This window comes from Suricata suricatta, chromosome X (genome assembly GCF_006229205.1).
Source record: "Suricata suricatta isolate VVHF042 chromosome X, meerkat_22Aug2017_6uvM2_HiC, whole genome shotgun sequence".
Lineage (NCBI taxonomy): Eukaryota > Metazoa > Chordata > Mammalia > Carnivora > Herpestidae > Suricata > Suricata suricatta.
The window spans coordinates 14,576,695-14,602,202 of record NC_043717.1 but is presented as its reverse complement, the minus strand read 5'-3'; the positions used below and the strand labels follow the sequence as shown (position 1 = coordinate 14,602,202).

Here is a 25,508-nt window from a genome sequence, read left to right as displayed (position 1 = left end):
TAGTATCTTTCAGGATAAAGGAGTACATAAGTTTAGGAAGAGGGGAGTCATTTTTAGATTCGTTCACGTAACAGAAATGTACTGAGGGGCCCCTGCGTGCAAGGTGCTGTTCCCAATATCTGTGATGCTTCCATTTCCAGGAATCACATCTAGGAGAACTAGAATGACACCCGGGCACAGCTTTGTGTCCTGTCCGAGCAAGGGGAAGCATGCCATTAATGTACCTTCCCATTGGTAAGAATATTCTTCCAATTTCCAGGAAGTAGGTGAAGATGGAATTTTAGCAGAAAAAAGAAAAGACTTTTTTCCCCCAAAAATAAAATTTAGTACCAGAGTTGATTTAAAAATTGAATGATAAGAGATTCTATGAGGCCCTAAGTGCCTCCTTTGTTTGAAAGTCTGTGCCTTGGGGCTGCCTTCATTATTATTTCACAGTGTGCAAAGACAGAGTCTGCTGGTCTTACCCAGCCTGCCATGCGGCTAAGGTGGGGGGTGGGCAACGAATATTCCGTCCTTCTGTCCAGCACCTTTTCACACTTGAGAAAATGGAGGCTCAAGAGTATACTCACTTGTTTTGATATTTGATCATCAAAATATTTCAGTTGACAGAATATCCCTAAACCTGTGTGTGTGTGTGTGTGTGTGTGTGTGTTTACACGTACACACGGACATGCCATGTTGTATGTCTCATAATACTTGCGATCGATGTAATAAATATGGGTTCAGAAACCTCTGTGAAAGAGGTGCTGAAATTTGGGAGAACGATCCAAAAGAAAATAAAAGAAAAATCCAAGGAAATACTGGTGAAAAGCAGGTTGCTCTGAGCTCGAGTAATTATTCTATGCAGTGGAGGCAGCAAGCCAGAAACCTGAGGGGCAGGGCAGGTGTGTGCCTTCAAAAGTAAATAAACCCAATAGGGAAAGAGGTAGAAGCAGGCTAGAACAGGTTTGTTAATCCTTCCAAACATAGATACCCTAATTTGTGATATTTTTTCATTTTCTTCCCAAAGAGCAGGGAAGCTGCAGCAGGACCTTTGTTCTGAGTTGCAGGGAACTTTCGCCCGTCATCTGCTACAGCACATGCAGCACAGAGCAGCACATGCTCTCCACGTTGAGGGGCAGGTGATGGCCAGGGCAGGGGTGGTACAGCTGGTTTTCCAGGGGCCGTGAGTGGTAGACAGGGGCGTCTGGGATGGAGAGGAAGGAAGTGAAGCCGAAAGGCCTACGGAGGAGGTGAGGTGAGCAAGCATCGAGTGGGAGAAGTCGATAGCCAGGAGAACAGGAGAAGCTGGTCAGAAAGGCGAGGCATGTGCCCATAATGTCACAGGCGGAGCAGGTCTGAAGATGAACTTATCCACGCAGAGAGGGGCCATGAATCTGGGTGACTGAAGATGAATGAAGGTCATAAGAACTAAAGGGACCAGGGGAAGGAGGGGCGGGCATTGGGGATGGATTGCCCACGTGGCTTGTCATAGGCTCAGGAAGATGGCAAGAGCCAAAGTGAGGTGAGGCTGATGTTCTGGAAGCCAGTGCCTTACCCCGTGGGTGTCACTGTGTTGTGGGAGTTGAAGACAGTCAGTGATAAGATTGCACAGTCAGGGTGGTCACGAGCCATTCAGAGAGGAGGTCTCGGATACAGGGGAGTGGGTACCATGGTTCAGGCATCCGGAGGGCACACCTGACTGTACTTGTGGAAGCGTGTATCAGAGGAGGGATCTCAGTGAGAAGGTGGGCATTTGGGTCCTGGACACCAGGCTGTGGGCAGGAGAACTGGTGACTTTCCAGACTTGTGCCCCCCGGAGATAGCTGTTGCTTCCAATGTAAACCCATGAGGTGCTTTTCCTGTGAAAGGCTGGAGACTCTCCCATGAAAACTGAAACACCGGATCCAGTGGGGAGGGCAGTGGAATTGCAGGCTTTTCCCTTGTAATGAAGATGGAGCCTGGATTTCACCGAAACCCTGGGAGATGAGAGGCCGTTGAGATCTGAGACATTTGAGCTTGAGGCAAAGATTAAGTAAATATTTATATGCCAAGCATCAACTCGGTGCTTAGGGAAGGGCAGATGTCTCTCTGGAGACCAATCTGCCCATATGGAAGTTCCTTTTCTTTAGATTTACACAGGCAGCCCGGCTGCTCGAGCCCCTGGGTACAAATGAACGGGAAATAAGCTTCCCGGTCCTGATCACTCTGCAAGGGGTCTGGCCCCCATGCCTACCACAAGAAAGCATTTATAAAGACCTCTCGGCTCTTACAAGGTATAAACCAACCAATCAATTAATCAAACAGGAGGAAGAGAGAGGTCGCTGGTGCGTGCGCATGCTCCCGGAGCAGGCTGGTGAATTGTGCACTTGGGTGTTGAGGCCGTCATCTGGGGTTGGGTTTAGTCAGGTATTTGAGATGTCCTTTCAAAGTGTTCTAGTGGCGCATCATGTAGTGTTGGAGTGTTTCCCTTCTTTTCCCCAAATCAGGAACCGGCCATGTCTTTGGAGAATTCAGGAGAGAGATCTTGGCTAGAAGTTACAGAGGTGGGTGTCATTGACTCATGGATGGTAATTCCAAACATGGAATGGCTGTGATGCCCCCAGGAGATTAGGGAAGAGAGGAGGAGAGAGTGGAGCCAGCAGCGGGGCTATTTAGAGGGTGGAGGAAGGACTAGGAGCCATTGGAAAGGGTGGAGAGGGTGTGATGTCCTGGAAGCCAGAGGAAACGAATGTGGAACAATGGCAGATGGGTGGATCTCACACCTGAGTGTATGCGGGAATCACCTGGAAACTAATTAAAACATATGGGGAGATTGCTGCCCCCCAAAGTTTCTAATTCACTGAATCTGTTAAGGCCTGAGAACTTGCATTTCTAGCGAGCTCCCAGTGCTGCTGCTACTGCTGGTTAGCTGTGCATGCTTGGGGAACTCCACTGTAGCGTGCGCCAGGGAGACTGAACGGCATCCACTGGCTTTGGTTGCCAGCATTGGCCCTTGGGGATCCCAGTCCAGGAGTTTGGTACGATGGTTGGTGACAAGAGACAGGCTTGGCAGGAATTGGAGAAAATAGGCAGGTGGCCAAACTTGTCTTCTGAAAAATTTGGGGGAAAAAAGATGGAAAATGGGGGCTTACAGACGGGCTCGGTGATGAGAGAGGAGTGTGTGTGTGTGTGTGTGTGTGTGTGTGCGCGCGCGCGCGTGTGTGCGCGCCCGCACGCGCATGTGTAAGAGAGAGAGAGAGGGAGAGGGAGGGAGGGAGGGAGGGGAGGGAAGGGGAGATCAAGTGCCTATGTTCCGGCCAGGCCCTATTCTGGGTAGTAAACCATGGTAACCAGGCCAGACGTGATCCCCGTGCTTTGGAGCCAGGTACACCGGGGCCCAGGCCCCTGCCCTCGGCTGCCTTTCCCAGTGACTTCGGGCAAGGTGTGCACCTCCCGGAGTCTCTGCTTCTGCCTCTGCAGAGTGGTAGGCTGAGGCCCAGCTTGCTCAGGTGTGCTGACTGAAGCAAGCTGCGGCACCTTGGGCCCCTGACCCTCTGCCTGGCCGTCGAGAGGCCCTCAGCAGATCCGTGCCCGCTGCTTTTCCTCCCATGAGGTTGTTCAGTGGGTGACCTGGGTGGGAGAGGAGTCTCCACCTGGTGACAGCCTGAGGGGGTGAGGAAACTCTGAGGCAGTACATCAGGACGTCTTAAGGGAGTGGAAGCTTAAAGCACGTCCCTCAGAAGCAGCTAGAGATTCAGAGCAAGTCAGGGCTCACAGAAGGCCATGACTGAGGGAGGGAAGGTCATTTCTGGAGCCTGGCAACCCGCAGGGCACAGTGGGAAATACCTTGTCACATTGTGGGGATGTCTGTATTCTCGGCTGACCTCATTTCATTTAGATAGGCACCCTTCTCTCTTCTTCCAGCTGCCCCTAAAATGAATTTTATTTCCCGCAGCGAGAACCAACAGCAGTGACAGGGTTTAGCCCCAGCAGACTGAGGCACATTGATTATCCCGCCAGGGATGGTTCGAACCAGGCAAGGGACCAGCGGGGGACTAAACACCTCACCCATGCCCGGTGCAGGTTGGGTCATGCAACGCATTTTCCAAGGACTCTTTCTTTGAACATTTTCCCCTCCAGTGGCACCTCCCAAACTTTCCTCAGAGCTGCCTGATGATGACTGCGCCTATTCTCGGTATCTTTAAAGGCCCTCGGCCCTCTGAGATGCCCAACTGTGGGGCTGCAGATGAGAGGTGCAGTGTCACCCTGCGGGAGCTGTGGCTTTGGGCTCTGGATGGACTCTGGAGAGAGGCCTGTTCACACACACGCTCGCAGAGTCTGCACAAAGAACAGAAACATGGAGGGGAATAGAGTGGGCAGTGTCCCGTCACCTGCCACCGTGTCTTAAGCAACTATAAATAGCCAGACTTGTTTGCACTTGGCCGGACAAGGGCGCAGCGCGAGGGAGAGCTGCCAGGCAGACCGCTCTGCTTCCGGCTTCTCACGCCCCTGGCCTTGCTAGGCCACAGTCAAATAGCAAGTTCTCGGTCAAAAGTACCTGCAAATCCCTGGGACATTTTTGGCTACCAGGTGGGTATGTAGGTACTCCACAGATACCCTTATTTCTGAGGAAAGGGAAGGAGTCTTCTCCTGCCCTCCCGCTGAGGAGCGAAGGAAACTGGACTTAATGCTGTTACCATTTTGACCTTTCCTGATGGAAGGATTCTCCCCAGGGAAGTGACATCCCAGGGCAGAGCTCTCCTGAAGCGCTGGCTTCACATCTGCTACCTTCACAGATGGGCGGAGTCTTCTTATAGTTGCTTTACTTGAGAGAGGAAAAAAGTCTCTAGAAGCATAAAGCATGTGCATGTGGGTGCTCATTTTGCTTATTGCCATCCCAAGGGTGTTGGGCAAAGGTAGGATGGACAGGGCATCAGGAAGCTTCCATCTGGTTTCAGTTCTGCCACTCCTGAGTCACATGGCCTTGGGCACAGTACCTCCCATCCTTGGAGCAAAGACCCTTGTCTGTAATAAAATAGGGACATGACCTGGGTAACGTATACCCCGTTTCAGTAGTCAGAGCCTAAGAGTGCAGTGTTACGAGCAGGCAGGTGGAACATTCACTTCCTTCAGCCTTGCTTTCTTGCTGCACAGTTGGACCAGGGCGAGGCAGGTATTAAAATCAGATGGGGGTAGTTTTCTCTTAGGAGGGGCAGTAAAACAAAGCGGGGTGGGAGCAGGAGAGAAGACAGGGTAATTCGCACCATTTCTCTAGGATCTTGAAGTTGACATCTGCCATGGTCCATATGTGTTGACACCTCCCAAGTGGGATGAAAGCTGGAAAAAAATAGAGGATTTGCAGCGTGTGCCTCAGTTTCCTGAGCATGAGCACAAGGCTTTCCTATTTCTTTTCTGTTCCTTTCCTTCTCAGCTTGTTTTCTTCCCCCTGTAAGAATTGTTAGGTAGGTAAAGCCCAAACATTTACATTATGGTAATGGAGCCTCCTGAGAGTGGGCAGGGGGGTCAGCCAAAAGAGAGTCATCACCTCGACCTGGGATCTTTTCTTCGGTAGGAATCTGTGGATTCACTCTTTTCCCCTCCAGCCCCACTCACCTTCTGAAGGGCTGTGGGTCTCTTGGGTGGTATTTGGTTGCTGCTGTTAGTGCTGCTGTTCATTTATTTACTTACTGGTTTGCTCGCCTCGGCTTCCTGTTTGCTTCAACACCTTTTCCAGGCCACATGTCATGGCTTAACTGTCCCAACATGGGCTAAATCGGGCCGTGCCGCTGGCTGAGCTCATGTTCTCAAGGGATGTACACGGCACACCTTCCCCTTTTCCGACTACACGCTCCATCTCATGTTCTGAGTCTGAGTGGGAAGAGCAAGCACCTCTGGGCTGGACGAGTATGTGATTTTTGTTTCTTAGCAGTGCTTTTTTAACTTGGAGAGTAAAGGTGATTTACTAGGCTGGCAGCAAGCTGTGATGACACAGGCTGCCTGCCATCCTCAGTGACTCACTGTCCCCATGGCCAGGGGGCCACGTGAAGCAGCTTTGAAAAGTGGTCAAGAGCTTGGGCTCTGGAGTCCAAGTTAATGGGTTCAAATCCAGACCCTGCTATCTTGCTACTTGTAGGACCTTTTGTTCGCAAGGGACTTATTGTCACTGAGCCTCAGTTTCCTGATCTATATAATGAAAATAAAGGGCATCACATATGGGGTTCTCCAAGAAGTGGGCCCTGAGACAGCGTTTACTAATGCAAGCTATGTTTTAGGGGTCAGCGCCCATGGGAGGGAGAAGGAAGCAGCGTTGGGCCGACGGAGAAGTTGAGTTGGGATGCTGGCTTATGAAAGCTTTGGCCAAGTCCACACAGAGGGGCAGAAATGGCTCGTCTGAGTTGTCCTGTGTTGGGCTGAACTGGCCAAGATTTTTTTCTTGAGTGTGGGCCGCCCTGAAAAGGATATGCCTTGGCCAAGGAGACCCTCTGCAACTGAGGGGGTCCTTGGAGGGGCCGACAGCGCCCCCAGCAGCAGGGGCAACCAGCCCGACACCAGAGGGGGCTCCAGAAAGCCTGGCTCCACATCCACCATGCAGAGTAGATCTTTCCAGGGGTGGTTGTGACAGATGAATATGGATGGAAGGAGCTTACCCTAGTGCCTGGCTCATGACAGGCCTTAGCTGCTGCTGCTGTTTCCATGGGATTGTGGGTTCTGCTTACTCTGGCAGGTGTCCTTGAGCTAGTCACCCCATTGTCTGTAATTTAAGTTCCCTGTTCAGGAAAGCAGGGAGACTTCCCTGCCGGGTGCCTGTCCAGGTCATGTGTTCCACGTGTCCCTTACCAAAATCGCTCAGAAAAGTACAAGACAGTGGCAGCATTTGGGTTTAAAAATCAGAAATGAGTAAGGGCAACCTTGTTCTTGTATCTTTGGACATAGAGGGATATGCTTGCTTGCCTTTGTCTTCTCCTTTTATTCAACATCTGTGGACAGAGAAACTCACCATACATAAACCCTCTCAGGAGCTCATAAACACCAAAAGGATTGGATTTTTCTTTTTGTTCTTGCATTTGGTAGCATCCTTTTGGCCAAAATGGTACCCATGTGTTGGGCAGACTGGAGAAGAACAGAGACCATCAAGGGCTGCAGCTTCATTGGGTGTCAGCCACTCCAAACATGTGCTTTGGAGAATTTCAGAAATCCTGGTATTTTTCAGAACTGAAATTCATTAGCATTGTTGTAAGAGTCTATAAATACAGTTAAAAGCATTTACAAATAGACATTGTAAAACGCCTCCACACCCACGGTCTGAACACTGTCAAAACACCAGCTGCAGCTTCCCTACTTGGAAGGATCAGAACCTTTTTTAAACGACACCTACTGTGTTTTCAAAATAGGCTTGCTTCTGGCCCTGTATAGAAGATAATTTCAGCCGAAAGCCTGTGTCTGGCTCTTGGCATGCGCAACCAGGACTCAGAGGGTTGAGGGGATCCTAAGCTTCCTGTCAGAATGTGGCTGGCGCTTTAGCATCTGGGGACAGGTCGCTCACGGCTGATGGCTCCTCTTTCTTCAGATGCTCTCTCATGGCTTGGACCTCTCAGTCTCTGATTTGTAACGCCACACCTCCCCCCACCTGGTTCCCAGGCACCTGTGGTCAGGGAGGAACTTAAAGGAGAATTTGCAGGCAAGGGTCAGACAGTGTCACCTTTTACCTTGACACTACTGTTGGGGAGAAAGGAGACAGAATGTAAGTTGCCCAAATTATACGAGTTTCTGTTATTAAAAGTGAACTTAAAAAAAATATAAACTTTGAAAGGGAAAACTGACCTATCGTCTTATCCCAGTGACAACTCCTGTTAACATTTTGGACTGTTTCTCTCCCATCTTCTGTGTGTGACTTGGTTTGCTTTCATCGGTTTTACATAGTTAGGATCGTGCTGAATGTCATACAGCGTTGCGGAGAGAACTGCGTCTATTGTGCACATACGTAATGCATTCCCATTGCAGAGCAAAGGCAAATGTGCATTAATTCCACAAGTGGTTTTGAGCCCCTGCCATATCCCGGGTGCTGAGCTGGGTGCTAGAAATCCCCCATCACACTACCCAGGAACAATCACTACAGATATTCTTCCAGTCTTTAAAGGAATAATCCCTCTTCCTAATACATAAGAAGGACGTGTGTGTGCACGCGCATGCGTGCCTGGAGGGGTAAGTCATTTGTAACTGGCCTCTGTCCTTTCCCATTGTAGCATCAGTATTTGTCCTCCTTGTCATAAAATTTTACAGATGTAATTTTCATGGCCATCAAGTATAGATTACTCGCCTGTTCCCTTCTTGATGAAAGCATCCCATTGCGGTTTTTTTGTTGTTGTTGTTATAAATAGCACTGCGGTAAACATATTGATCTGCAAAACGCACTTGGGTATTTCACACTATTTCTTTAGCATAGCCTCTGAGAACTGGGCCGAAGCAGATGGCCATTTTAAATGCTATTGACATATACCCTATTCTTAGGTATTACTCCTTTTTACCCTGAACCATTTCTGAAAGGCTGTGTGGTAACTGTCATATACAAGAGGCATATATAAGAAGAAAATAAATAGTTGAGAGTGACAGTAAGGGGGAAAATAAAGGTAGAAAAGTACAGCCCCAGAGAAGATGAGCACAGTCCCTCCAGATAGGCTCACGTTCGATTGGAAGCTTCTAGCTGTCAAATCAGAGAGGGAAGTGGCTGCTCCAAGATTCATAGTTACCAAAATGCACGAATAAACCACATGCTTGGAAGCAGCTGAGCTGTTCTGAGACACAGATCGTTAACTGCTGCATAAAGTTCCTTCTACCACCAACACTGCCTTAAATTCTCTCCCTGGCCGCTGGCCAGGGCATCACCTCAAACCATCTTTCCCCTTAGAAAAAAAAAAAAAAAACAGGGGAATTAACTGGACTTTTGTTGCCTGAGTGACCTTTCTCCCTGGATAGAACATGTGTTCTTGTAGGTTTGGGTTCTTGGCATGTTCCCAAAAGGACAGGAGTGTGTCTGGCTCTGAGTACAGTTTGAGTTGTGCCCGTTTGGAGAGTGACGGCACCAAAGCATTCCGGCTCCATAGTTATGAAACAGTAAGATTTGGAGCCCCCACAAACTTTAAAAAATGAAAGTGCTTTCCCACTAGGGCTCCTGGGTGGCTTAGTTGGCTGAGTGTCTGACTCTCGATATCCACTCGGGGTGAAATCCCCACGGAGAATGGAGCCTGCTTGGGATTCGCTCCCTTTTTCCCCTTCCCTCTCCTCAAGTGCATGTACTTTCTCTCTTTCTCAAAATAAATGAACTTTAGAGAGAAGAAAAAGAAAATGCTTTTCTACTAATAATGCTGCATTTCCAAAACATTTCATTCAGAAGATTACCTTCAAATTAGTAGCTACTGGGGCCCTGCCATAAAATGTTTTAAAATAAATGTCCTTGGGGCACCTAGGTGACTTAGTTGGTTAAGCTTCTGAGTCTTGATTTTAGCTCAGGTTGGTCTTGATTTTGGCTCAGGTCGGTGGTAAGATCAAGTCCACATTGGGCTCCGTACTGGGCATGGAACCTGCTTAAGATTCTCTCTTACTCTCCCTGTGCCCCCCCACCCCCCCACAAAGGCTTTCTGTCTCTCTCTCAAAAAAAAAAAAAAAAGGAAATTTCCTCAATCTCAGCACTCCTGTTGGAATTGGGGCCTGTTGGAGAGAATGTGGCCGAAGGATGGACAGGAGCGCTGCTATGGAAACCTGCCCTTGGGGCCCCCAAAGCCCTAAGAGGTTGGGCTGAGGTGGGAAATGAAGGCTATGCTGTGAAGCTCAAGCTGCTTCCTCCTTCCAAGTACAGTAGTCCATACTGTCCTTGAACTTGTACTTCTGCTGCGCTCTGAGAAGCCCAGAAAGTCTGATAATACACACACACAGTTTACAAGCTGTGTTTTCTCTTGGTGGAGGTCAAGCCGTCCGGCCTGGCCTTGTTCCCTGGGAGGTCGTACCTAGGCTGGTCTTCGGGTGAGGATGCTCCTGGTTATAGTCAGTCTTGTTCGTTTGGGAAGTTATAGGGGCTTCGCTCCTTTCGTTGGGCCTTCTCCACTGTCACAAGGGTACGCAGGTCATGCTGAATGCTAACTGCTACCACAGCCCCTTCTTGAGTGAAGAAACCCAGGCCTCAGCCCTGTCAAGTCCCTTCCTTTTCCCCAGGTTTATAGGTCTCCTGCCTCAGCGGTCCTTCTATCCCCCATTACCTCCAGGATGAACAGGACCCTCTAATACTCAGCCCAGCAGCCTGACCTTTTCCAATCTTTCTGCTCTCACTACTTGGGGGACCTCAGGCTTTAGCCCTGGAACCCCTGGTCCCACTGGGCACTCCCACTTACCCTGAAGTCCTTGCTTAATCGTGCCTCTTACTGATATGTTCTCTCGCCCTTTTCCTCCAAGATCCAGCTGGAATGCCACCTCCTCTGTGTCCCGCTGCCCTCCTCCCCCACGCAGTCCCTGGCTCTGACCCAGTCCTGTCTTCTCATAAGACTTTGGTGTGCCTGTCACTTACATAGCCTGTGCCACACGGGCCTGTGCTTGTGTGTCTACTTCTTTCTCCCATTTGGACTGCGAGCCCCTCGCGTAGGAATCACCTGGCTTGGCCCTGTCATCACCCCCTGCGTGATAGGTATTTGACGAGCGCTCCTTGAGTAAGTCTGCTACTCATTGTGTGGTTTGGCTTCCGGCCACGATGACTGCCAAGAGCCATGAGATGGCCTATTTCTGGTGCTTTCCCAGAACAACTGCTTGGCTTCTCCCCCTCATTTTATGGGTGAGGATCTTTCCCTGTTTCACTACCATCTTGGCTGATCTCATTCAGGGCTCCTCCCCCTGAAAGGGTCAAGACAACTGCCCTTTTGGAGGAAGTTGGAGGAACCTTCTGCTCGTGCACGAGTGGGCTGTTTCTCTCATCTTCTTATAGGCTTCTTCCCGTCGCTAAGGGCTGTCCCTGCCCAGATACAGAAGGAAGTCACTCATGTCCTGATGGGCATGGGGGCACCCACCCAAGAGCTGGCTAATTTTACAGGCCTGCGCCCAGAGCCAGCTTGCACGCTGCCAGATCTTCAACTCAACCCCCTGTTCCTGTCAACAGCCTGGCTGATGCCTCAGCCTCAGGCCAGAAAACCTTTTTCTCAAGGTTAAAAGTAGCCGACCTTTGACAAGCAGCATTGGCTAAATTCCTTACTCCTTAAAAGGAAGCTCCCAGTTATCATTCGCCGCTGCTTATTTGGCCACGGGGCGGGAGCAGGCCCTACATGGTACCCTGTGGACCGGCAGGAGGGTTTGTGGCTGAAGGTGTATTGCTGAACGGTCCTTATTAAAATAGCCATCTCTGAAAATGTGTGCCTGCGAGGTGGGCATCCAGTCTGTCGGCCAGTTTCACCAAGGCCCATGTGGTTGGATAGGTCGTTGACTCCCACTGGCTCCCCCGTAGGCGATGGTGCCACCCGCCGCGCGCACAGCATGCTCCCGGACGCATGTGCAGCAAGAAAGCTGACCAAACGACAAGGACACACACCAATGATTAAATGCCTGGACTTGTGTTTCTAATGTAGGGGTGACGGTCCAAAGATTGACTTGGTGGGCAGCTCGATATCCGGCATCCTGGACAAGGATCTCTCGGACCGCAGCAATGACATCGGTGAGTAAGGAGAGCGTTCTTGCTCCTGATGACACAATTGGGGAAGAGCGGCTGGCCCGCCAGGGAGCCCGAGGAGGAGCACAGATCTTTCAGTGGAAGGCTTGTAGCCCTTGGCTGGTTTTAGATGATCCAGTTTCATAAAGAAGGGGAAGCGATGATAGAAAAGAAGTGATGCAGAAAACTTCTGCAAAAGTGGGCATTTGCACTTTTATTCGTACTCTCTGGTAATTTATGTATTTAGTGTCTAAAGGCAAATGGGTGAAAAGGCATAATGGCAGAGTTCATTGTAGTCACAGCACTAAATGCTTTGAATTTGAATTTCAAGTGAGCTTTGGTGTGATAATGGCCACTTAGTTAAAAATAGGAGTGAGTTTTCCAAAGGTTGAGGTACCACGACGGGGAAGCAAGTTGGAGGGAGGGTCTGGTGGGGACGCACGGGTGGTGTCAGGTCACATGTGTGCTGGCTGATGCCACCATGGGTCTGACTTGGGTGTCAGCCCTTTTGAGAAGTCAAGATTCAGGGACGAATTTTTTTTAATAATAGTTTATTGTCAAATTGGTTTCCATATGACACCCAGTGCTTCTCCCCACAAGTGCCCCCCACCATGACCATCACCCCTTCCCTTCCTCCCTCTCCCCTTTCAACTGAATACTGAAAACGAACCATGGACTGAAGAGGGACTAATTTTTTTTTAGCTTTCTATCTTTTATTTGCGCCTATTATGGTCATAATATTTGATGTATTAGGGCTATGTTTTAGAATTTGCCTTTCTAAATTAAAATCTTTTATTTCTAAATAATTCTAGATTTCCATGCAGTCATAAGAAATAATACAGAGAGAACCACATACCCTCTACCCATTTTCTCTCAAGGGTAACATCATAATGAAACTGTAGTGCAAGTTCACAACCAGGATATTGACACTGACACGTCCCCCAGGTTCTGCAGCTTTACTAGTATTTGTGTGTTTCTAGTTCTTTGCAGTTTTGTTGCATTGTATATCTACCACTATGGTCAAGATACAGAATATTCCATCACTACCAGGGTCCCCCGTGTCATCGTGTTATGACCACACCCACCTCCCTTCTGCTCCCACCCCTTCCCTAACCTTTGGCAGCTGCTCTCAGGGACAGATTTGACATGGAAGACATCCAGCATCTTTTCAATTGGCTGCTCAGTTTAGAAACAAATGCGTGAGTCTTGGCAGGCCTCATAAGAGGCACTGGAGTACCTATCGTGAGCATTCTTGTCACCCGGGGTCACTCCTCTTCTGGGTACTGTTTTCCTCCAAACCTGCTAATAGAGTTGCATCTTTGCAACTGCTCACTTGCAGTTTCTGTTCCGATCCTGTGAAGGCTTGGTGATAGGATGTGTCGTTGTGACCATAAAGACCAAAAATACTTGCTCTGTCTCCAGAGACTCTTTCCCATCCTGAGCCTTTGAGAAGCCCAGTCAGGAGGCGTGACCACGGGCTTCTGACAGCTTGGGTGGATGGAATAATAATAGAAATGCTGGCCTGCTGGAGCTTTTGACCTGGTTAAAGGGCAGAGCAGAGCAGAGCAGTGATTGGCCGTGAATGAGAAGGGATCATCACACTGAGCCTGATGACAGTTCTGGTCAGGCCCCTGTGGTTTAGCATTTAGGCCCCATTTTTTTTTTAATTTTTGAGAGACAGAGAGAGACAGCTGGAGCAGGGGAGGGTCAGAGAGAGAGGGAGACACAGAATCCAAAACAGGCTCCAGGCTCTGAGCTAGCTGTCAGCACAGAGCCCCACGCGGGGCTCGAACCCACGAACCGTGAGATCTGACCTGAGCCGAAGCCGGATGCCCAACCGACTGAGCCACCCAGGCGCCCCTTAGGCCCCATTTTAAGGCAAGATGGCCAGTTGGTGAAGTGGCAGAGAAGGTAGTGGGGGTCCTCCCACAGGAAGGGAGGTGCTCTCCTTCCTCCAAGGCTGTGCCTTGCTTGTGAAGAGCATTGGCCTTTGGCCCTTGTTTTCTTGGGGTCTGGTAATGGCTTCAGGTAGCTATCACCAAAATACGAATTTTGTATTTCTCAGTCTGACAAGCTAGTTTGGAAATGTTGGGAAATTGATCAAAGTGGGTTAATCTATGAAAGCTCTTCATACGTGGAAACTGAGCACCTGCTGTGTCTATTTTGGAGCCAAGAAAGAGATGCTGAGGTTTAGTTTGCTCTCATTTTACCAAGAAGACATTCATCCCAGAAGGATGTAATTCCTCCAGCACATAAGGTAATATATGTGTTATTTGCTTTGCAAGACACGGTAATTGGTGGCCACATAATCAGCCACTAAATACTTAAGTTGTCTACTCAAGGGCAAGGCTGAATGGATACCAAGGCCCTCACACATAGGCCCTGCCTTCCAGCAGCTTTGAGTCTGTTTGGGCCACCAGGACGGCAAATGGAAAGTGAGGTGACATTAATCGTCTGACTGACCCCTGAGTGGTAGAAAGCAATGCCGATCAGAGTTAGGGATGCTCCTTGGTGGCCAGGCTCCATGAGGGGGGCAGACTTACCTGGATCTAGAAGTTGAACTCACTGAGGCAGAGGCAGGCATGGAATCCCATGGGGAGTGCTGATGCCCGAGCATAGATCAGCCTGGCTGTGGTAGAGGCTTGGAGCTGGCGTGGAGGGGAGCCACCCTGGGAAAGGAGGTCTGGGCAGGATCACGTTGGGCAGGGATGGATTTGTAATTTAACCAGTGGGCAGTGGGTTGACACTGAAGTGACATAAAAGGTCTAAGTATTCAGATAATAACTAATGCAACTTTGTGGGCCCAACCCAGTGAAGGGAAGACTGGGCTCGAGGAGTCAGGCTATTTGATAGTTTGGGTGAGAGGCAGTTAAGAGAGCCCAACCACGCTGCACAACAGGACGGCGAAAGAAGGCGTAGACGTGGAGGCAGCACGGGGTCCAGGAGGAGGAGAGAGTGATTTGTCAGCTGTGAAGTTTTAGGGCTGGGGAGAAAATGACTTGGGTAGAAAACAAACCGAGGGCTAAAGAGGGAGGGGGGAAGGGGGGTGATGGTCATGGAGGAGGGCATTTGTGGGGAAGAGCACTGGGTGTTATATAGAAACCAACTTGGTGATAAACTATTTAAAAAACAAACAAACAAGAAGTAAGCACATCTGGAGGAGGAACAGGTTTGGGGGGAAATGTGAATTTACGTAAGTGGGTTGACTTTGAGATTTGTTCGAATGTCCCCATGTCGGTGCTGGAGAAGGCTGAAGTCGGAGGGCCGAGGCGGGGGAGGGCCGAGGCGGGGGAGGGCCGAGGCGGGGGAGGGCCGAGGCTGCAGAGGCCTTCAGGGATTGAGGGCGGAGAATCGGACCTTCCAGGAGATAGAACGCAGGGCTGACACCCTATGAGTGCAGGCTGCTGCCTCCAGGCTGGGAAACCTGTGATTTACATAGACTCTCTGAGCTTCAGCTTCTTTATTTATGAAGAAAACTAACATCTCTCCCAATTTCTCACCTTGTCTTCCAGAATTCTTTAAAATCACTTGGTGGGCTACAAAATGATAGAAATGCTTATTATTAATGCTTTTGTTTGCTGAGAAGGGATAGTTAAGTCAGGAAGATGATGTCCTTAGCATGAGAAAATAGAAAGAAGGACCTAGAGCCTGAAGACCAAACCCCACACAAAGTCCACATCTAAGGGGAAAGCAAATCTTGCAACATCTCAGAGGCCAAGGGAGGAGAGGATTTTAAGCAGAAAGTCTTTAGGCCCAAGTGCGGAAATGCTCCTGCAGGTGGGTTGATCAAGGAGAATAGGACATTGGAGACAGGCCAGCTCCTTTCGGGGCTGCTTTGTATCTCTGCTTTTGTAGCATTTTTTCATTGTTTTGAATCAAGAAGGAAATTATTTGTACCAGAATGTTAGTCACTCAAACAACTGAAGCTGTCCAAATGTGGGCCGTAGTGAATAGCCAAATACAGCCCTGAAAGCCATTAGAAATCATCAGTGTTAGCTATGAATAACTCTGTTTTCTTTAATAAAGCTATAATTCTAAATTATTATAATATTAAATTAGAGAACATGACTTTTTCAGATCTCATGTGGGCAGCCACCAGCATCTGTCAGCCCATGATAATTTAGAATGAAATCAGTTGGTCCAAAACGAAGTTGTTGATGTCAGTTTGAGATATTGTGTATCAAACTACACGGCCATATTGCAAGTAACATAATAGGTAATGTGGATGAGCTCCAATGCAGGCCTGTGCATGAATAGAAATGAAAATTAAGTTGTCCACTTTTCTCGTGCTGACGGAAGAGTCTCTGTTCCCATTGAATAGGAGATTATAGGCCGAGAAGTCAAGTGCCATAACATTTACTTTTATCATGCCATATATTGTAGTTCCCACGACATGGCAGGATTTATTATTACACTTCAGTACTGTGGAGATCTTCTGTCTTTTTCCCACTGAAGTACATAGCCATGGGCCCTCAGGTGGGAAACAGCCTAGGAACTAAGCCATCTAGTTCCAACTAATTGACTTAGAAACAGCCCTTCTCATTTCTCCTCTGTCGCTTGTCTTCATTGACCATTGTTCTCCGTTCTAATCGAATCTCATTACACTTGCCCCACTTCTGTCTCTTCACGTGGACATCACCCCCTCTTCACATTGGGAAGCTGGGAATTTCCCCTCTGTCTTTTCAGCCTGATCCACAGGCACACACTTGACGTTACCGTCCCATTGGGGGCCGCATGTTGCTAGCTTTATAAAGTTATGGACTTAGGACGTGGAACTGGTTTGGAAGATTAGAGTCTAACTTCATCTTGTCCTCCTGTCTCTCTTGGATGCCTCCTGGTGTGTGGTTCATTTGGACCAGGAAATGCAAAAGCACTTTTCCTGCTGACACGCTGGGAATGCTATTAAGAGCGAATTGATTCGGGATGGTGGAAAGGTTCTGGAACTGGATTGTGGTGATGGTTACACAACTCTGTACATCTACTAAAAATTATTAAGTTGTATGATTAACATGGGTGAATTTTATGGTGTAGAAATTATATCTCGATAAAGATGTTAAAAACAGCGTGGCTCCTATCCAGGGACACAGGCCACAATCACACAACAGTTTATGTCAGGACTATTTGAGAAGCAATACGCATGTCTCCAACATTATGACAAAAAGCAAAAGAGATTGGGCTTAGTCGAGTCATGTGCTTTATACTAAGGAGGTAAAACATCTTGAGCTTCGGGTGGATGATCTGGAACCTAGTTAGTCCTCTGAGCATTTTTGGTGTCTTCGGGGCACTCAGCATTGAATCCACTTCATTCAGAAGAGGCTGTATGCTGGACGTCTCCTGCAGTGCACCCCACCTCTCACCGAGGACTCTTAGGGCTCATAGCCTAGGTTTGCGCTGAGCAAACACAGTCAAGCTGGCAATCAGCACTGGTTTCCAAATTGATACAGAGTTCTCCAGGAGGTGGGCTGAGGGCAAAGCCTTGCCCTTCTTGGCACTTCCAACGATCTGGTCCCAGATGTAAACTGAGGGTGTCCACTGGCAGACGTTCACAGTTAGAAACATAAAGCCACACCCAAACCTAGACACTTACCTGTGCTGCTCAGCCCCCATCAGGGCAATCCTGGCCTTTGGTAGTCTGTTGGGTTCGCTTTGTTCATGCTTAGTTTTGATGGGTTCCACAAACCTCTTTTTTCCCCCCTAATTTTTTAATTTAAACTTTGGTTAACATACAATGCAATATTGGCTTCAGGAGTAGAATTCAGTGATTCATCACTTACATACCAGACCCAGTGCTTATCCCAAGTGCCCTCCTTCATACCCTTCACCTGTTTAGCCCATCATCCTACCCACCTCCCTCCATCAGACCTCACTTCTCTCTTGTTAAGAGTCTCTGGTGGTATGTTTCCCTCTCTCCACCCCTACCATGTGTTCATTTGTTTTGCTTCTTAAATTGCACAAACCTCTTTTACCCCATCACATCCAATAAGCAGAAAAGCGATAAACATTCAAAGTGCCAATAGGAGAAAGCTCGTGGATGCTGTAGAAACCGGTGGAGGCTAAGCAAATCAAAGTGGGGAGATGATGATTAATGTTGCTTAAGCGCCCGGGAGTGACGTCGTTTGCAGCGTGAATGATTGTAAAACGCAGAGCGAGCGAGCAGTGCCATCCTGCCTGAGCCACCTGCAGCCATCAGCCTGTGACAGGGAAAGGAACCCGATGGGTAAGATGAGCAGAGGGACATTTAACAGGCGTGCTCAAATGACTCTCGGCTTGGAGAGAGTCATGGTGCTGCTACCTGCGTGACCTGTGACCAGCCCCGGAAGCTCACCTGGGCACAGAGGCGGCATGTCCTGGCCTGGTATTTTGGTCGCCTTTCTCTCTCTTCAGGGCCCTTGCCACCTTCCTTCACTCCACTGGCTTAAGTGTCTCCACTTTTGTGACCTGCTGAGACTCTTTGCAGATTTAACAATGCGAATGCGGAGGGACACCCATGGGTCCAAAGTAGTCTATACTCAGCAAAGAAACTTACACACTAATGTTTGTTACTTCCGCAATGTGCTCGACTGAGGCCTCTGAGCTGTGGGTGACTGTGGAAGCAAGAGGGACAGGTGACGTCCAGTCTCACATTGCACATGGCATTTATTTAGCCTGCAGGGCCCTCCACCCACTGGCTGTGGGCTCACAGATTGGCAGAGCCCAGTTATGGCTTCCGTTTGACTTGTAAGTATCCAGAGGGATACTTGGATAAATTCAAGTACCTCTTATCCTAGAAGCATTATAGACAAACTACACCTTATTAAGGAGGACAGTTGAGTTCTCAAACTCCTTCTCTTAGCCATGGGCATGATGTGGCCATCTCAGCCCACTTGGCCTCCCACCACCTTGGATTCAGTAAATGAGAAAAGTGATGAGTACTTAGGAGTGAGGTTGTGGGCTCCGTTAGAGGGTAATTGGATCTGGTGGTGACAAGCTAAGGATGAGGTGTCAGTGAACAGGGAGCCCTGATTTAGAGCCGGACAAGCCTCTTTATTTAGTTTCGTGGTGACCTGCATTGGCGCTCCCCACCTCCCCAGGCCTGAGTTATCTATCCCCCTGACGTTGTTCATATTTTTTGGAATTCAAACTCACTCATGAAAAAAAGGCTTTTAATTTGAGGGACTGCCGACTTTTATTTTACGAATTAAGGACATTTTAAAAAGCACATGCTATTGCCTGGAAAAAACATTCTCTGAGTTTAAAAATTGGATAAAGTTAGCTTCCTGAGAGACTCACAATGTTGACCTTCTCTTTCTTGGTACCTTATAGACAGGTGATAGCTTTGTCATGGGTGGACACCAGTTCTTGGTGCACCTTCTGAAAATCCCAAATCCAGCACATATGAGCGGAGAAGAGGGTCTGGGGAGACGAGAAATGTCGGGGGCAAATGGAAGGCTGCAGAAAGAGGCAGGTGCTCAGAAATGTACATTTAGCAGGTTAATTTTTTCATAGAGATACAATTGTCATTTAAAAAAAAATGACTTGTGGAATTTTTTTAAATAAAAGGGCACTTTAAATGCTTTGTACCTCTAGCGTCTTCCTTCTGCCACGGATGGAGAAAGGGGTCCTCGAGTTCTACAGGGACCTGTCTCTCCCAGTATGGGAAGAGCCCTGGGCTTTGGACAGAAGGTCTTTTCTTTCCTCCTCGAGTTTTTTACTCAGCACTTAATTTTAGGCTCTGTGTCACTGTAAGCACTAGGATGTTCTTCCACACGCAAAAATTTTCTTGTATGAGTGTCTGAGGTCTTTTCTCTAAGTAAGGTGCTGTCGAATAAGATGACATGCCCTGTCCCTCTGCCCCCTAAAAGGAAACGTGCCCTCTGAACGCAAACCCTGTCATAGCAGGCCATCTGGCCTTTCAGTCCTGCGGTTTGGGTTGCTTTTTTTTTTTTAATTTTTATTTGGGTGTAGTTAACACAACATGACATTAGTTTCAGGTGTGGATCTTGGTTTTACATCTTTAAACCAGGGGCTTGGAGGAAATGATCAAAGGGGCCCAGTTTGGTCTCACAGGCTTGTCTCTCTGGCCCCATTTCTTTTAGCTAAGTTTTCTGGACATAGAGAAAATGGTCCTTTTCATAACCTCTGAATCCTCTTTAAGATTAAATAGCTTATTTTTCTGGGGCACCTAGGTAGCTCAGTCAGTTGAGTGTCCAACTCTTGATTTCAGCTCAGGTCATGATCACCCATTTTGTGGGATCGAGCCCCGTATCAGCCAGCGTGGAGCCTGCTTGGGATTCTCTCTCTGCCCCTTTCCCACTTGCATTTTCTGTAAATAAACAAATAAATAAGTTAAATAAGTAGCTTATTCTTTAATTTGTCTCTTTACCACAGTGCCTTCAGTTCTATTTGTTCCTTTAACCTAGAATTGCTAATTTGGCCCTTTCTGAGGTCTAACCTAGTGTTCTCTTTGACCTGAAGATTTTTGCTTATAAAACATTTGCTAGCCAAGTAGAAGTTTAAGTAATTAACAATTGTGGGCATAACAGTCCTGGCATTACTTTTTATAACCTTTTTAAAATTATTCATTCATCACTTCTCGGCCTTTTGGCTAAGATCAAATGTAGTATCTGTTCACGTCAGCTTAATAAAATTATTCATTCACCTTCTTACAAAATGTATCATGATTTTTGTCACCCAGACCTTACAGAAAAATGTAAATGGGTAGGATGTTTGCCATCCTAAGTAAATTTGAATTCACAGAGCAAAGCCTTATGTAGAGACAAAATAATCCCACAGAGTCACTGAGGAAAGCGTGGGGTGTGTCCGAGAAACCATGGCTTCTCAGGTAGATACACTTGGATTTGAATCTGCAAGTTCCAGGTTGAGTGACCTTGAGCTCCGCTCTCCTCATTATCACAGGGTTAGTAATGTCCACCTGCCTCAGAGCGTGATTGTAAAATTTAGACCTAATGATGTGAAGTGACGGACACAGAACAGGTGCGTTTTCAGTGGTAGTTGGGGTGGCTGTAGTTCAGATAGAGGCAAAGGACGAGGCATCAACCTGCGTTCTCACCATGATTACTGCTATTAGAAAGTGGGAAAGTTCTGGAACACATAACATAAATCAGCTGAGATTTACGTAGCTGCCTCTGAAATCATTTCATACATGATCTACTCAGTTGTATTTTTATTTTTATTTTCAAGAGCTTCTCCCCACCCCTCAAGTGCAAAGAAAATAGATACTTAAAAAAAAAAAGGAAGAATGCAGAAGTTAGAAAGTGACAGTCATCTTGTGTCTCAGCCTCCCTTTCAGAGAGCCACTCTCAATTTGTTGTATACACTTTTAGAAGTCTTTCCACGAATGGGTAGATGGATGGATTTTTTAGAAACGTGATCGTGTTGTACGTACCCTTTGGGTCTACAGTCGTTTCTTTGTAATAAATAATGTATGTTTGATATCTCACCACATGAGTCACATAGGTCAACCATATACTTTTTTAAAATTTAAATAGTTTATTACCAAGTTGGTTTTCATAGAACACCCAGTGCTCTTGTACTTTTACCGGCAGTGTGATATTCCATGGTATGAGTCTTCCATAACCAGTTCAGTCAGGGCAGTGCCGCAAAGGGCAGCCTAGGACAGTGAATCATCCGCAGGGCCAGCTGCACCTCAGGAGGCCACGGAGACTCCCAGGCCTCCCGGGAGGCCACAGGTAGTGTCTCATTTCATAGGAGCTGTTTCTTCAAACTCCTCTCCTAGGAGCCCCACCAGACGCTGCTTCTCCTGTCAACTCCCCCTTCCCCAGTCATCTGCTCCCACCTTACACAGCCTAGCCGATATCTTGCCCACTCCGTGGGTATCCAAGTCCCTGGTGCAAACTGAGAGACACTTCTGAGGTGGGTGTTGGACTTGAGAAACTGAGTGACTTTATTGACTGGACAAAAAATCCATTTACAAGTTGGTTGGTTTCTAATTCTTTGCTTCCCACTAAATTGAAGGAGGCACTCACTGAGTTGTTCACCGATAGACTGTTAAAAATAGTTCTTGGTGATGCTAGACCACTGTCTGATTTTTGCCACATAACTTGGAAAGAGTTCAAAGAATTGAGTGACATCGTGATAACAAAATTCTTTCCATTCCCATATACTTCTACTTATGTAAATAACGTTTCTTGGCACTTACATCTATAAAATAAAAGATAGGAATAGAATTGATACCAAATCATGCCATTCCCATGTTATGTAATAATCATACACATGCGCATGAAGTTATTTGGGAGGAAAGCCCAATAAGATTCTACTCTTTCATGCTCACATTTTTATCAAAATGTGTAGTATGTGTGTTTACATATGTTTTGATCATTTACTACTAATAATTGTCATGGTAACTCTTTCTGAAGAAAAATAATTTTTACCTTTAGAACCTCATAATTTCAGGAAACCAAGAAATCATAAATTTCAATTTATATACATTTTTATAAGAGAAAAAGATCATGAACAAAAGACAAAATTAACAAAAGCACAACACTAGATTACATCAGAGTGAAATCTAGCATTCTGATGGAAATACGAGTTCACAGAGGGAAGCAGGTGGTGCAGACTCTCCAACTGCTAAAGAAATGCTTATTCATGATTTTTTAAAGATAGATGGCGGTGATTGTTAAGTGACTGTGGTATTCAAATAGATGTTGAATATGTTTAAGAGAGTAATATAACAGTTATATTTTAAAATATCAATATTTAGAATATAGAAGAAATTATATCTTTTGTGACAAAAACTATATGTCAACTTAAGATGTGTAAAGGGGCACAAGGGTTTTCAAAATTATTTTAGGAGATGCTTTCATAGAACAGTTTAGTTTGAAGACCACTGGTGCTATAAATATATCGTTCTGGGCTTATAGAAACATTTTTCTGGATCCGTTTCTAGAAGTGAAACATCTGAAAGTGTGTACAGTTACATTTCATGATAGGTATTGCCAAAGGGCATTATAAAAAAGCTGTGCCAATTTACATTCCTGTAATAGCATAAGCACTATTTCTAGTAAATACATTATTTACTAAATCCTTTGGCATAACACATTTGGGGCTGTAGTAAGAAATTTTTAAAGGAATGCAAATGTGAAAAGTGACTTTCCCTATTTAGCGGTGCCTGTTATCAATCCCCATGGAGCACTCTGCCTCTCTCCGATGCTAGACTTCAGTAAGGCACGCCCCTCTTCCCTCACCCCTTCTCCAGATCTAAATTAGGTCCCCATGCTATCATTGCTAATTTTGTCTTTTACCTTTCTTTCTAATAGCTAGCAAAATGTGTAATTATCCATTTCTTTTGGAGGCTCTAAGCTCTGTGAGGCAGGGACCATGGCTATTTTGTTCGGCCCCACTGCCCCCCTCCCCCAGCCACCCCCGTGCCTAGCCCAGAGCCTGGATTGTAGTGCTCACTTAGTAAATATATATGGAATGAATGGACTGAGCACAAATGAGAACAAATACCATGATGCAGGGTCATGGCAGAGATCTTCATTGCCGCTGGTCACATGTAGCTATTTAAATTTAATTTATTTTAAATAGCACTTAGCCATATGATTGTGCTAAGTAGCCACAAGAGGCGAGTGGCTACCACACTGGAGGGGACAGATAGAGCAGGTTTCCGTCATCCAGCGAGTTTGATGGGTAGTGCTGAGAAGGAGTGATTATACTTCAATCTCATAAAGATAGCTATGCCTGGCACGCAGTAGATACTTAATAAAGATTAGATTCAATGAAAGAGCCAATAAAGTCTATCTTCCTCTCTTATTCTTTAGCTATAAGTTCCTATGTAAAAGTTATTTTGTACTGAATAGCTAAACAGCCTGGCTTAACTTTCCTAACACCTTATATTTCTTGCCAGATTTCTTTAAGGAAGCCAGTCCCTTTTTCCGTCCATTTAAAAACACATTGGAATGGGGCGCCTGGGTGGCTCAGTCGGTTAAGTGTCCGGCTTCGGCTCAGGTCATGATCTCACTATTTGTGGGTTCGAGCCCTGCGTCAGCTCTGTGCTGACAGCTCAGAACCTGGAGCCTGTCTTTGGATTCTGTGTCTCCCTCTCTCTTTGACCCTCCCCTGCTCACGCTGTCTCTGTCTCAAAAAAAATTTTTTTAATAAAAAAAAACACATCAGAATAAACTAGAACACAGCTTGTCATTGGAGCATAAAGGGGTTTCTTCACACACGCAAAATCACATTCGGAGTATCTTTTCTTATTCTTGCTATAGAAACAGTTCTGAGAGTTCAGTGACGGATACGTGAGAGGTAAGGTGGAATGTTCTTGCTGTTTGTTCAGTGCTCTGCAGTGGAAAGAATACCATAGACATGATTCCGAATGTCGGCCCTGTCACTTTTGGGTTGTGACCTTGACCAAGCTGTCTAACCTCTGACCCTCTGTCTCTCTCTCCCTTTGTGGAAAAGGGTAGCCTATACAGCATGGGTTTTGTGCCAGTTAAGCGACCATGCGTGTGTGAAAGGGGGCATAGTAGGGTGGCCCAGTGGCAGCGCAGACCTGTTACTCTCCGCACTGTGTCTTCCAAGCTCCAGGCCAGGACTATAAATGAAAATGCAGCAGCTAATCTGCTCTGTCCTCCCACATTTGGGAGGACTTATTTGCCCAAATGAGAATTTTCAGTCAGTGATTCAGCTATCACAGGTGGTCATCTGGTCCCTAATGACGGGCTCATCTGTGTAATCGGCACAGATTGTCCACGCCGGTCGCGTGATTTACATGCAGGGTAAGCCTTCCTATCCAGACTGCCTGGAGATGCTTCTTCACTGTGGAGAAGTTACCAACAGCCCAGTGGGTTTGGAGTTCTCTCATTTAAAGAAAAAAAATAAAAATCATGTGTGTGCTTTTGTATAAATTTAGCATTGTTCTTAGATCTCTGTTCCCATGTCCCATAGCTCCATCAATGGTATATGAAAACGGAATTCTACCTGCATGATTGAAAGAGTTTTCATACAGTTTCTCATTTACAAAAGAATAATCCCACAAAGCTTATAGCTCAGATAATTCTCCCCCTTTTTTTTCTGGTGGAAAAACTGAAGCCCAGAAAGGTTGTTTGTTCATTTATTCAATAGTCATTGATTAAATATGCACCACAAGCCAGGAATGCTGTCGAGCCGAGGAGAAGCAAAAATAAAAGGCACAGCTTCTCTCCTGGCTGTTGGGGAGACAGATAAGTCAACAAGGAATGTCAGGGTGCTAAATGCCCAGATTGGAGTGGTGGATGAGTAGGGGAGCATCCAAGCCAGGCCTTAGGGTACAGTCTGGCTTCTTGGAAGAGGTCTTCATCGCTAAGCAGAGTCTTGCCCCAGGAGTAAGGAAGGAAAGAAAGTCACACAAGGGGCAGAAACACGGGTTGGCACCAGCCATACCACCAGGGCCTTAGCCATGCTAAGTCACCAGGATTTCCTGGGAACTTGGGAAGGATTTGAAGCAGAGAAGGGGGATATACTCAGAACTTCATCTCACATGTCTCTCTGGGGGCAGCCCTTGGGGTGGTACTGGGTTGGGAGTTTAAAATGCATTACAGTCCCGCCAGGCCTGTGTTCCACAAGGAGCCCCATCTGCCATCATGATCCTTGACAGTGACACGGAGGAGAAGGGCCGGCTTGCAGAGATACTGGGAGGTAGTGACATCACCACGCTTTAACTGTAGGAAGCGTCCACTCTAGGGTTCCTTCACAAGTCCAGAGCAGTGAGCTGCAGTGAATAAGTGGCCATGTAAGAGCTCGCAGACGGTTGCTTTGGTGACAGCTGGCCTGTCTCGGACTTTTAACTGTTTGTCTCCTGTGCCGTCACTGGATGCATTTTAGGTCACCCGTGGTCACTGGTACCATCTCTCCCATCCATGGAAAA

General features: G+C 47.1%; 1 protein-coding gene and 1 pseudogene across 1 annotated transcript in view; both read left to right on the top strand.

The window, feature by feature from the left end:
• SH3KBP1 (SH3 domain containing kinase binding protein 1) overlaps positions 1-25,508 on the top strand; it is a 279,554-nt gene that overhangs the window by 233,769 nt on the left and 20,277 nt on the right. The window contains exon 13 of the mRNA XM_029929622.1: positions 11,562-11,647. Coding sequence (XP_029785482.1) covers positions 11,562-11,647 — 86 coding nt within the window. The remainder of the gene's footprint in view (positions 1-11,561; positions 11,648-25,508) is intronic.
• On the top strand, positions 20,206-20,322 carry LOC115284549 (annotated as a pseudogene).